At 40.9% G+C, this 12523-nt stretch overlaps 1 protein-coding gene across 2 annotated transcripts in view; it reads right to left on the reverse strand.

The window, feature by feature from the left end:
* The window catches only part of NUP210L (nucleoporin 210 like), a 98320-nt gene that overhangs the window by 26503 nt on the left and 59294 nt on the right, over positions 1-12523 (reverse strand). For both annotated transcript variants that reach the window (XM_045545156.1, XM_045545155.1), the window contains exons 18-28: positions 11704-11792; positions 11387-11491; positions 10988-11089; positions 8811-8939; positions 8328-8455; positions 6915-7047; positions 5612-5674; positions 4985-5164; positions 4526-4606; positions 4306-4437; positions 1367-1525 (exon numbers count right to left, since the gene is read on the reverse strand). In XM_045545156.1, the coding sequence (XP_045401112.1) occupies positions 1367-1525; positions 4306-4437; positions 4526-4606; positions 4985-5164; positions 5612-5674; positions 6915-7047; positions 8328-8455; positions 8811-8939; positions 10988-11089; positions 11387-11491; positions 11704-11792 (1301 nt within the window). The remainder of the gene's footprint in view (positions 1-1366; positions 1526-4305; positions 4438-4525; positions 4607-4984; positions 5165-5611; positions 5675-6914; positions 7048-8327; positions 8456-8810; positions 8940-10987; positions 11090-11386; positions 11492-11703; positions 11793-12523) is intronic.

Consider the following 12523-nt stretch of genomic DNA (forward strand, 5'->3'; position numbering starts at 1 on the left):
CTTCTGGTTGGGGTCCATTGCTGTAGGTCCACTGTGATCCCTGAGGGTGTTGAACTGTCTTGTTTTATCATGTTGCCAGAGTTCTTTTGTTGGTTTCTTCTCATCTGAATCCTCAGCTCAGGGCTGATAGGTTTGTAGCACACCTATTCTCCATTGCTGGGAACTCTCCTACTTAGTGAAAAGGAGAGTTTCCTAGATGAAGCTTTTGTGTCCTACTCTGGAAGAATGTCCTGATGGGGAGGTGGGTGCACTGACAGCCTGTAATGGAGCTGTTCTGTTTTGTTCTGTTCCCCTGTGATTGAAATAGTTTAAGCTAGTGCTGGATGATCTTCATGTGGAGTGTTGGGTTGTTCCCCAGGCTGCTGTTGGCATCTCAAATTGGGGGCTGGGCAAGACCCTCTCCAGAGAGTCTGGTGTTATGGGGGATTGCTCTGCCCGGCTCTCCCCATGGAGGTGACAGTGACATCTGGGTGAGGCTATCTAGGCAGTAGTTGTGGGTGTCCAGGCTGTGGGCATTTGCTCTCCAACTGGGTCCAGATGCGATGTGACTGGAGGCTGGTGAGTCCCCGGCAGAGTGTTGGACCACTGGGCGTTCCCAGCAGGCGGCCAGTGGGAGCCTTAGGAGCATGGCTGTGGGGCTCTATGGCAGCAGGGAGTCTTGGAGCTGGGTTCAGGGGCCCAATGGCAGCACTGGAGCCTTGGAGATAGAGCTGTAGGGCCCTGCAGCAGTGGAGGGGCTTCAGGGGAGGAGCCACGGGCACAGGGGCAGCAGTTGAGCCTCCATAGCGGAGGCTCCAGCTAGTGGGCAGTGCTGGAGCCTTAAGGGGCAAAGTCTTGGGGCCTGGCAACTGGGCTGAATCCTTGGGAGGTGCTGTAGGACCTGGTGCCAGTGGTGGAGCCTCAGGGGCAGAGCCTTGGGGCCCTGTAACTTGTTTTTTGAATTTAAAAGTAAGAGGGCCACTTAGCTTTTAGCCTAAGATCATCTATAGAAACTATTCATACTCTCATACTTTACCAGATGTTACTATTATATTTCATTCTCCTGTGAATATATCTAAATATACTATATCATAATATCCATGTTAGGAGGAGCAGCTCAGAAATCCCTCTCTAGTTATTGAGGTATTCATATCTTGTGTTCATAGTGTGGGGAGATAAAGGGAGTATGTGTGCTTAAGTTTCTAATGTCAATACTATATAGAAGCAATTAGCAGGAATGACAAAGATCTAGGAACCATAAACCTGTTCCAGGAATCCCTCTAGCAATTCTCTGTCTCTATCCAGACTAAACTCTTCATGGATGATGAGAGAATATAACTTTCTTCTCCTTGAAACACAAAAATAAGATTTAAGTTTGGGAGCTTACCAGGATCTGAACTTCATCAGACAGTTCTAAGAAATTCCCCTCAAACTGCCCAAAGGAACTGTTCATAGAGTGGACAGTGACTTTAATACTGGTCCGGCCAGCTGCTTTTGTGTGGACAACCATGGCAAAGTTATTCTCTAGTGGGAGCTGTAGAAAAACCTAAGACAGCAAGAGGATGAATTAAGAAATATTCATGAATAAACACTGCCCTTCCTTCTTTGTTGTTAACAATAAGGAATGTTAACAATGTTTCCTAACAATAAGGAAAATGTATATTGGAAATATCTATCTAGAAGAACTAGAGTAAAGTGTATATTTTCATAGCTTTTGTTTTTGTTTTGTTTTGTTGTATTTTAGAGACAGGATCTGGCTCTGTCACACAGGCTGGAGTGCAGTGGCATGATTATAGCTCACTGCAGCCTCGAACTCCTGGGCTCCAGCGATCTGCCCACCTCAGCCTCCTGAGTAGCTGGGACTATAGGTGTGTCCCTACTATAGCTGAGCTTGGTGTTCAAGTCCAGCTAATTTTTGTTTCTTGCAGAGGTGGGGTCTTGCTATGTTTCTTAGGATGGTCTCCAACTCCTGGCCTCAAGCAATCCTCCTGTCTCGGCCTCTCAAAGTGCTGGGATTACAGGCATAAGCCACAGTGCCTGGCCTTCATAGTTTTTTTCATATTCCCAGAAGCATAGTCACCCTTAAAGTTAAGCCTTTGTTTGCTGTGTTCAACTAATTCTGGCACGCTTCCCTGAGATTCTTTCTTATGTTATCTCGAAGTCAATTCATTGATAGGAGAAGAATGGAAATGATGGAAGTGGTTTCTAAAAGGGGTTCAGACAGTAGAACTTAAGATGGGCGAGAAGTAAGGCCATCTACCCATGGAGTTCAGGGTGGTGGCAAGAAACGATAAGGTCAAGAAAGAGAAACTACTACTTTAGGACTATGCTAAAACTGGCTGACCATCTCCCATCTCCCCACTTGCTTCTGTCATCATTCCAGTCTACACTGGATAAGGCGGATTAGAACTTTACAGACTTCTGGTAATAGGGAAGGGAGGGCCAACACTAAGGCAAATATTGAAGTAGGTACCTGCTTACCTTTTCAGCAGTCATTTCATGTCCTATCTCCCTTGCCTTCTTGCTGTCCACAACCCTCAAGACCTTCCTTTCTAGCTCTCTTGACTCACAATAGAGTACTAAGTTCCAAAATCACCTTTCCCTTCTCTTCTATATAAAAACTCCCATTTGCTTTGTGTAGATCTCAACCAGTTCTCTGGAAGAAAGTGTCATGCTAAAGAATGAGTGGTTTATAATTGTTTAATCCAAGTGAATCTCTAAATGGTAGCATTTCCACAGTATAGGAAATCCACCTTGTGGAGTACAAAGACCTTTCTATTGCCCTTTTCATCACCCAGTTTGTCTATGCTGGGTCTGAGGAAGGAAAAGAAAAAAAATTTGTAAGGCTCTCAATTATTTCTTCTGCTAGAGAAAACAGTGATACTTTAGATAAGAAAACTGAAGGAAGGGAGAAGTAGAAAGCCTCGGCCATTCCCTCCTTTCACATAACCCCTACTTGCTATTCAAGAAAAAAGCCAAATTCCTGTGCTACATACATAGTACCTAAGTGTAGTTCCATCCCTCCTCAGTTATAAGTATAATCAGGCTCCAGGAGGTCCCTGACAGATAGTAGATCCAACCATCAAAGTTTTCCTAAATTATAGATTTAGGATATTTCCAGAAAGATTAAAAATATATATTTGTTACTTTTTCCATATTTTTCTCTCTTTTTTTTTTTTTAGCTAGCTCCAGAAATATCCTCTGAATTCTAGCTCTTATAACCCCTCTGTTCTCTCTCAAGGCTTAATTCTAATCCTTTGTTCTCATGGGCACTGAATTGTGACCTACTGGGTATCCTGGCCCCAGGTCCCTTCTTCCTAAGATAAAGCCCCAGATCTAGGTGGTTGCCACTGTCCTCAGACCACTTTGAATGGGTCCCATCAAACTGATGATCAGGTAACAACGCTGTGAACTAGGTAAAGTTTGTCTGCAGTTTACCTAGTTCACCTAGTTTCTAGCAAACTTTATTTTTTGTCTTTTTCAGGCTTTATTTAGTGTCAGGTTTAATGCTATGTGCATGAGAACATCAAAGCTTTTTTTCAGAAAAATAAACTCTTAAGTTGAATTGTGGATTTCCTCAATGTCCATGGCTAAAGTCTTCTGTGGTTCCAGACACAGCAAGTACTGAACTGGAAGGAGCCAGTACCACCAGATACCAAAGGGAACCATGGAGGGGCAGTTTAATTGTCCTTCTTAAATTTGCCATTGATATAAGGCACCCAGTCCAGTTGGTGGGCAACGAATGACAGCCCCATGGCACCCACAGTGCCTGACATGCCCGCTGTGGGGATCCAGTTCTTCTCTAGCTTTCAGTGGGGTGGGCCCAGGAGCCTGCTCAGCAGCACAGTGCCATCTACAGCCATCTGCATCCACTTTTCTTACTGTTAACATCAATTGCCCATCATGCAGCAAAAAATGATTATAAATATAATTAAATATGTGTCTGAACATGTTAAAAGATTATATTAAATATTTAAACTCTATGCATATATACTTTATATTCATAAGGTATACTTTGCTTATTTGACATAGTTATCTGCTCACAAATACATTATACAACACATGTAATACTAATGGAAAGATTGCTTTTGAGAGCTCTTTCCAGCAAAAAAAAAAAATTAAAAATCATGCAGTATTACCTGAGTACTCAAATTTGGATTCTTCATATGCATTTCAGGTTTCCTGAGTTCACAGAACAATAGGAAAAGTAGCTAAGTAATAATATTGTATAGCTTAGAAAGTGAGTCAGTCTAAAACTTATGATGAAATAAAATAAATTTAATATCAAGATCCCAAAGATAATATAATAAACAGGTAAATTCATACCTCTGAATGCCTAGGCACTAGATCTAATACATCCCTTTTGCTCATGGACCAGTGGAATGTAAGCCCAGGGTTGGCATTGCTAAAGGAGAAAGGGGTCTGGGTACTTGTCTCTCCCATGACATAAACTGGCATCTGAAAAGAAAAGGTGGTATTGTGGTACATATCCTGCCCAACTGGCATTATCAGAATAATGAACCCAGAACAGAGCCATCATACTGACCTCAGTAGCTGTTATGAGTCTAGTTGCAGCTGCAAGGATCCTAACAGCCCTCAGCTGAACAACTTCAACATGTACTTCATCCTGCTCAACAGGGTGAAGAGAAAGTATAGGCTAAGAGGAAGTTTCTGTGGGGTGGACAGAGATGCTTATCATAACTAGCTTATTGTTTTTGGCATTCAATAAAAAACCTTACAACACAGATATATTTGTTTTTGTTCTTTAAAGAATTCCTTAAGGATAGGCACCATGTCTTACAACACTGCCAAACACCCTGTGGGCTTTTCACTGAAGATTATATATTTTCCATGCCTGGTTAAGAGAATGCCAGGTGAGAGGGACTAAAAGAGTTTTCCTGGGCTGCTGACACCCACCTCATCACTACCTCCTCCCCAATCCCCCACACCCCAATATGGCTACCGGATAGAAGAGTAGAAGCAGAGCAGAGCAAAGAACCAATACCTGGGAAAACACAATGACTTTGCCAGTATCTTCATTTACTGTCTGGATGGTGCCATGGACCACAGCTGTACCAACCACCTTCCCCGTAATTTGTCCCCTCCTATTAACAACAGCCACGGTCTGGTTACTGATGGAGAAGTGAATGATAGATTGGGGCTGGGGGCCACCTTCAGACATTACCTGGAATTTAAACATACCATTGAATGCCTGGAACATGGGGGAGAAGTTACATCTCTTTTCCCAATATTTTGTCCAAGGAACTTGACTTTTTCTTCCCCCACTTGACTTCTTCCTCAACTTGATTTCTCCCATTTGCCAAACAGGCTATCCTACATCAACTCAAGTGTAGAAGACCCGGAAGTGCTGCAAATGATCCATGGGATTCCAATAAATAGTTTATATGATGTACACCATGGGTCAGGAAAAATACCACATCTCACACATGTGCATGAACCCAATCATCAGCTTATGAACTACAAAAGGATTTAATTTTTTTTGATCAGATCCAGTTGTACTTGGCTGAGAGTAGACAAAAGGAGGCCAATAGGAAGAACACTGTGTGTGTATGTGTGTGTGAGTGAGATAAGGAGAAAAGGTAAATCTTATTTTTTTTGCCTTTAAGATCACCTGCATCATGTTAGTTGGAATCAGTGTAATTTTCTCTGGAACAAGTCTGAATGGAGGAAATACCTTAAGGAGAAAACCAAAAGGACAACAATGACTAACTAGAGTCAATTTCACAATAAATGATTATGATATTATTCTAAGGAAAATTCCTAATTATGTACAAAAAGTTAAACACAAGTATATGTATTTTATTTTATTATATATAAAACTTTTATACATAAAAGCAAAAAATTTAAAATTATTTAAGTGGGAATACTTAAATAAGTTATTATATATCCAGTCGCTAGAGTAAAAGTGACCATTAAAATTATGTTTATAGTTAACTTTCTTTCAAACATACATAAAAGTAGAGAGAACAGTGTAATGAACTCTCAGGCACTCATTACCAGCTTCAGCAATTATCAACATAGCCAACAACTAGCCTTCTTTTTTTTTTAGACAGAGTCTCACTCTGTTGCCCAGGCAAGAGTGCCATGGCATCAGCCTAGCTCACAGCAACCTCAAACTCCTGGGCTGAAGCAATCCTTCTGCCTCAGCCTCCTGAGTAGCTGGGACCACAGACATGCACCACCATGTCCGGCTAATTTTTTTCTATATATATTTTTAGCTGTCCAGATCATTTCTTTCTATTTTTTTTAGTAGAGACGGGGTCTCGCTCTTGCTAAGGCTGGTCTCAAACCCCTGACTTTGAGCAATCCTCCTGCCTCGGCCTCTCCGAGTGTTAGGATTACAGGCGTGAGCCACCGTGCCCGGCCCAACAATTAGCTTTTAAAGATAGAAGAAAATACTTTTGATGTAAGATGAAGATGAAAAAATCAGTGTGATTTATCCATGTTAAAATAAGTATGGGGGGAAAATGTGAAGGAAATACACTGAAATCATTTTTTGTGCTTTCCAAATCAAATTTTTCTTTTTCTTTTTTTTTTTTTTTTTAGACAGGGTCTTGCTCAGTTCCCTGGGCTAGAATGCCGTTGCATCATCATATTTCACTGAAACCCCAAACTCCTGGCCTCAAGTGATCCACCCACTTTGGCCTCCCAAAGTGCTAGGATTACAGGTGAGAGCCACTGTGCCTGGCCCTTTTTGTATTGTTTTAGAGAAGGGGTCTATGTTGCCCAGGCTGGTTCAAACTCCTGGCCTCAATCCTCTCATATCAGCCTCTCAAGTAGCTGGGATTATTATAGGTGTGAGCCACTGAACCTGGCCCAGTCAAATGATTTTTAACTTGTGCAAACTAAACAGAAAAAGATAAATGATGATAAGTAAGATGAAGTACAAATTTTAGATGAGACAATTTCCTTACTTCAATTTGTCGAGGAGCGGATGTGAATTTTCTCCCCATCTTGTTCCTGGCAGTAGCTACAAGTGTGGTTTGCCCAATAGCGATAGCTCGAAGGACATAATTTTCAGAGTATTCATCCTGTTCCTCCATTAGCCTGCAAAGATGCATGTGTTTTTAGGTGAGAAAGATTTGGTTTTGAGAGTGGCTAGTGATACATCTTTCTGAGATGCTTAACATTTTCTGCTTATTTTAACTCTGGGTAGAGGTAACTGCCAGAAAATAAATTTCCAGAGTCAAGACAAATTTCATGGCAATGGCAGAAAGCTCCAGAAGGGGGCCGGGCACGGGGGCTCACGCCTATAATCCTAGCACTCTGGGAGGCCGAGGCTGGCGGATCATTTGAGCTCAGGAGTTCGAGACCAGCCTGAGCAAGAGCGAGACCCCGTCTCTACTAAAAACAGAAAGAAATTAGCCAAACAACTAAAATATATACAAAAAAATTACCCGGGCATGGTGGTGCATGCCTGTAGTCCCAGCTACTCGGGAGGCTGAGGCAGAAGGATCACCTGAGCCCAGGAGTTTGAGGTTGCTGTGAGCTAGGCTGACGCCACGGCACTCTAGCCCGGGGAACAGAGTAAGACTCTATCTCAAAAAAACAAACAAACAAAACAAAAAAAAAAAAAAAAAACAAAAACAAAAAAAACGGAAAAGAAAGCTCCAGAAGGGTAAGCATTTGTTCTCAGGTTCCAAAGGAATAAAGACAATATAAACATAGACTGGTAAAACTGCAAATAGTAAATTGTCTTGAAATTCTTGAATTTCTCCTTTCTTAGAGGGAAATACCAGTATCTATGCTTCTAAACATATTTTTGAAGGCCCCCTTGCCTGAAACACACTAAGGATATCATCCAAGGAGAAGTTTCAGAAAATGGAAATATTAATGACACATATGATTTTAGCCCCCAAACAAGACATCTGAGGACCTCAAATGTGTGTTATTTTTAGAGGTGAGGTCTTGCCATGTCACCCAGGCTAGAGTGCAGTGGTTATATACAAGTGTGATGATAGCACACTATACCTCCTATTTTTTTTTTTTCTTTTCTTTTTAAGAGACAGGTTCTCTCTGTCACCCAGGCTACAGTGCAGTGGCGTGATCATAGCTCACTGAAGCCTTGAACTCTTAGGCTCAAGTGATTTTTTTTTTTGCCTCAGCCTCCTGAGTAACTGGAACTACAGGTGTGTACCACTGTGCCTGGCTCAAATAGGTATTTTGTAGAGAGCTGACTATGGAAAGATAGTAAAGGCTGAAAGGTACTGTAACAAAAAAGGAAAAGAGAAAATCTGAAATAGCCTAAGGGAAAGCTGACCAGGCTACTAGGAGGCTACTCATGATGTTAAACATAGAGAGAAAGAAGTATTGAAAGAAGTACTCACGTCAGGGTGACAATGGCAGAAGCCAACTGCAGTTTGAGCTCCATGTTTCTGAAGTATTTATTTCGGAATGGGCGTTTGGAAGAGCCAAGAACTCTCAGAGTCACTAATATAGTTTTGCCGATCTCAATCTAGTAGTTTAAAAAAAAGAAAAAAAAAGGTTGATTTTAGTAGAGGTGTCTCATTCATCAAGGACAGTCTAACCTTAGAGGGCAGCAAACTTTTTTGTTCATGCTAAATGCTCTTGATTAGCCTTTAATCAAATAAGCCTAATTTATGTATATTATTTTAAGTTGTTCTTTAACACTCTATTTATCTTCATCTGTTTAATGTTGGAATGTTGTTCTTTAAGTGCAAGTATTTCCATTTATGTTACCAAAAGTCCTGGTATACCCACATAGTAGCTGAACAGAGACCATATTAAGTGATACTGGGGAGTGAGAATGAGGCTTGCTTCATTTCTGAGATAAAGCAAACATCTCTCACCTTATCAATAAGATCAAGCTCCAGCTCTTGTATGTCTGATACGGTGAGGTGGGCTGTTGCTGGACCCAAGAAAGCCAAGCAAAGATCATATATTTCCAAAGTGAGAAATCCAGGATGTACTGGAACTAACTAGAAGGAAAAAGATGGCAGCCAAGTAAAGAAGCAAACATGCTCCAAGAGTAATCATAGCAACTATTTTCATCCAAAGCAGAAAACATATTTTATTTTTTTTGAAATAGAAACTCTCATAGGTCATGTTACATGGTTACATATTTCAGGCATAGCACAGTATGTACCCTTGATGTGATTTTCAGATCATGGCAAAATATATACCATAGCAAATATTAACTGATAAAGAGCAGAATTTAAGTTGATTGAATTCCAGTAGAATCGAACATATAGTCCAGCTTGTTAATTATGCATAGGGAAAGGAATTCATGAAGAAAATCACATCGACACATGCTGCAATTGCCAGCAGGGGGAAAAAGCACTGGGCCAACTAATACTTTGTTTTTTCTTTGTACTATAGCTCCTGCAGAACAGCATGTCTTTTCACATCCTTTGTCTGCATCTAGTGTCTCAGTCTTCTCTTTTTATTTTCTTTCTTTTTTTTCCTTTCCTTTTCTCTCTCTCTCTCTCTCTCTCTCTCTCTCTCTCTCTCTCTCTCTCTTTCTTTCTCCAGAGGCTTGCTCTGTCACCCAGGTTGCAGTGCAATGGCGTGATCATAGCTTACTACAGCCTCCAATTCCTGGGCTCAAGTGATCCTCCTGCGTCAACCTCCCGAGTAGCTAGGACTATAGGTGCATACCACTATGCCCAGCTAATTTTTTTTTTTTTTTTGAGACGGAGTCTCACTTTGTTGCCCGGGCTAGAGTGCCGTGGCGTCAGCCTAGCTCACAGCAACCTCAAACTCCTGGGCTCAAGAGATCCTTCTTTCTCAGCCTCCCAAGTAGCTGGGACTACAGGCATGCACCACCATGACCGGCTAATTTTTTCTGTATATATTTTCAGTTATCCATATAATTTCTTTCTATGTTTAGTAGAGACGGGGTCTCGCTCTTGCTCAGGCTGGTCTCGAACTCCTGAGCTCAAACGATCCACCCACCTCGGCCTCCCAGAGTGCTAGGATTACAGGTGTGAGCTACCGCGCCCGGCCCCCAGCTAATTTTTAAAAAAAATTTTTTTGTAAGGAAGCAGTCTTGCTATGTTGCCTAGGCTGGTCTTGAACTCCTGGCCTCAAGCAATCCTCCTGCCTCGGTCTCCCAAAGTGCTGGGGTTACAGGCATGAGCCACTGCACCCAGCCCAGTCTTCCCTTTTTGAAACAAATATTATGACTAAGGTAAGGTAAATTCCTTTGAGTTCTTAGAAGGAAATGAAATATATCTACATATTAATATAAGGCATTATATTTATTACTATAAGTCAACTAAAAATAAATCTTTTGGCATACTGAGTATGGAGTCAGCTTAATATTTTTACTTGGCTGAAAACACCATATACTCAGGTTATAAAGTCAATGGTACATTTAAATATCTATACAGTTACGTGTTTTGAAATGTATAAAAATGAACCTTCTTTTTTTTTTTTTTTTGAGACACAGTCTCACTTTGTTGCCCGGGCTAGAGTGAGTGCCGTGGCGTCAGCCTAGCTCACAGCAACCTCAAACTCCTGGGCTTAAGCAATCTTACTGCCTCAGCCTCCCGAGTAGCTGGGACTACAGGCATGCGCCCCCATGCCCGGCTAATTTTTTCTATATAGATTTTTAGTTGGCCAGATAATTTCTTTCTATTTTTAGTAGAGACGGGGTCTCGCTCAGGCTGATCTCGAACTCCTGACCTCGAGTGATCCACCCGCCTCGGCCTCCCAGAGGGCTAGGATTACAGGCGTGAGCCACCGCGCCCCTCCTCAACCTTCTTTTAATAGAAATCTTCTAATTAGATGTCTCCAATACTGTCTCAGTACAACCAGAAGAAAAAAATGCCCAGTATTGTAACTAGCTGTAGGAAAAAAAAAAAAAACCCTCACTTTCAGTTGAAGAATCTACATAGGTTAAAGAAAGAGAAGCGAATGTTACTTTTGTAACAAGTTTTAGACAATCAATGGAATTTTTCCAAACATTCTCCTAAGAATGAGCTTTGGCCTGAGACCACAATCTGGGAATATCTCTACAACTCACCTGGACAGAGCCTTCTGTTTCCATGTAAGTGATGATAACAATATCCTGCTCATTGCTGTTGACTAAAAAATAGCCAGATCCTTCCACAAGGCTAAATACTTCCTATGGAAAAATCAGACAAACAATATTCTGCTCCCTTCAGTTTATAAATAACTCAAAGGAAATAACTTCTACCTATCTAAGAAACAATATGGGATAAAAAATTAAGGTCAATGGACAAAAGATAAAATATCATTATTAAAGTACAATGCTTAAGGATAGTGCAGCCAATTATTATATAAGTGTTATATACATATATAAGTGATTTTCAATACACGAGTTTTTTTATTATTGTACCATTAATTTTAATAATCTCCCCTCCAATATAATTCCATTTAACTAGACCCATGTAGCTTCTACCTTCACATCAGGGTGGTTATAGATGATGGCATTCTCAGGCAATACAGTTACATCATCCACCAGGAGTAGCTCCACAGCTACAGATCTGGGTAAGTTGGAAAGTTCCTAGAAATGTAATGAAAACCACAAAGGTGAATATAAATTTCTAATTCCTCACCTCATCAGAGAAGATTCTAGTACTCTCTCAGGTGCCAAAAATAACAGAGTCACAGAAATGCATAGTTCTCAGATTTATGTCAATTGTAAACAACTTTTAAACAAGAGCCTTAAATTCTAATTATTCAATTTATACTTCTTAAATCACAATCTCCACTCACTTTTGGGCTTTTTTCCTCTGAATAGCCCACAAAATTGACTCCAATGAGTACAGTCCCTTTTATCTGATGTACTTGAAGGATCTGATGACCTGGAAACATGCAGAAAAATACTCTATGAGAAACAAAACAAAAGTGTTTCTAGAAAACCAAATCATCTCCAAATTTTTCCAAATGGTGTTTTATTGCAGGGGAGAGAAACACAAGAAATAGAAAACTAGGTTTTTGTGCTGACCTGCCACTATGTTACTATATGATCCTGAGCAACTACTTTATCTCTCAGTTCCTTTATTAAATGAAAGATTGGGCCAGGCAAAATCTCAAATTCTTTCCAGCTTTGATGGTCTATGAGTCCAAAAATAGCCTGACAATAGAGTACAGGGAAATTTTTGTTGGATTTTCAAATGGAAGTGAGAAATAAAAGGGATAGTCTTTTGGGACCTTTTATTCTTCTAAACTATTCTGTATATGTAAATGTCCTATCAGTCACTTACTCAAAATTTTTTTTTTTTTTTTTTGAGACAGAGTGTCACTTTGTTGCCCGGGCTAGAGTGAGTGCCGTGGCATCAGCCTAGCTCACAGCAACCTCAAACTCCTGGGCTTAAGCGATCCTACTGCCTCAGCCTCCCTAGTAGCTGGGACTACAGGCATGAGCCACCATGCCCGGCTAATTTTTTTGTATATATATTTTTTAGTTGGCCAGATAATTTCTTTCTATTTTTAGTAGAGACGGGGTCTCACTCTTGCTCAGGCTGGTCTCGAACTCCTGACCTCGAGCGATCCACCCGCCTCGGCCTCCCAGAGCTAGGATTACAGGCGTGAG

Source organism: Lemur catta, chromosome 3 (genome assembly GCF_020740605.2).
Source record: "Lemur catta isolate mLemCat1 chromosome 3, mLemCat1.pri, whole genome shotgun sequence".
Taxonomy (NCBI): domain Eukaryota; kingdom Metazoa; phylum Chordata; class Mammalia; order Primates; family Lemuridae; genus Lemur; species Lemur catta.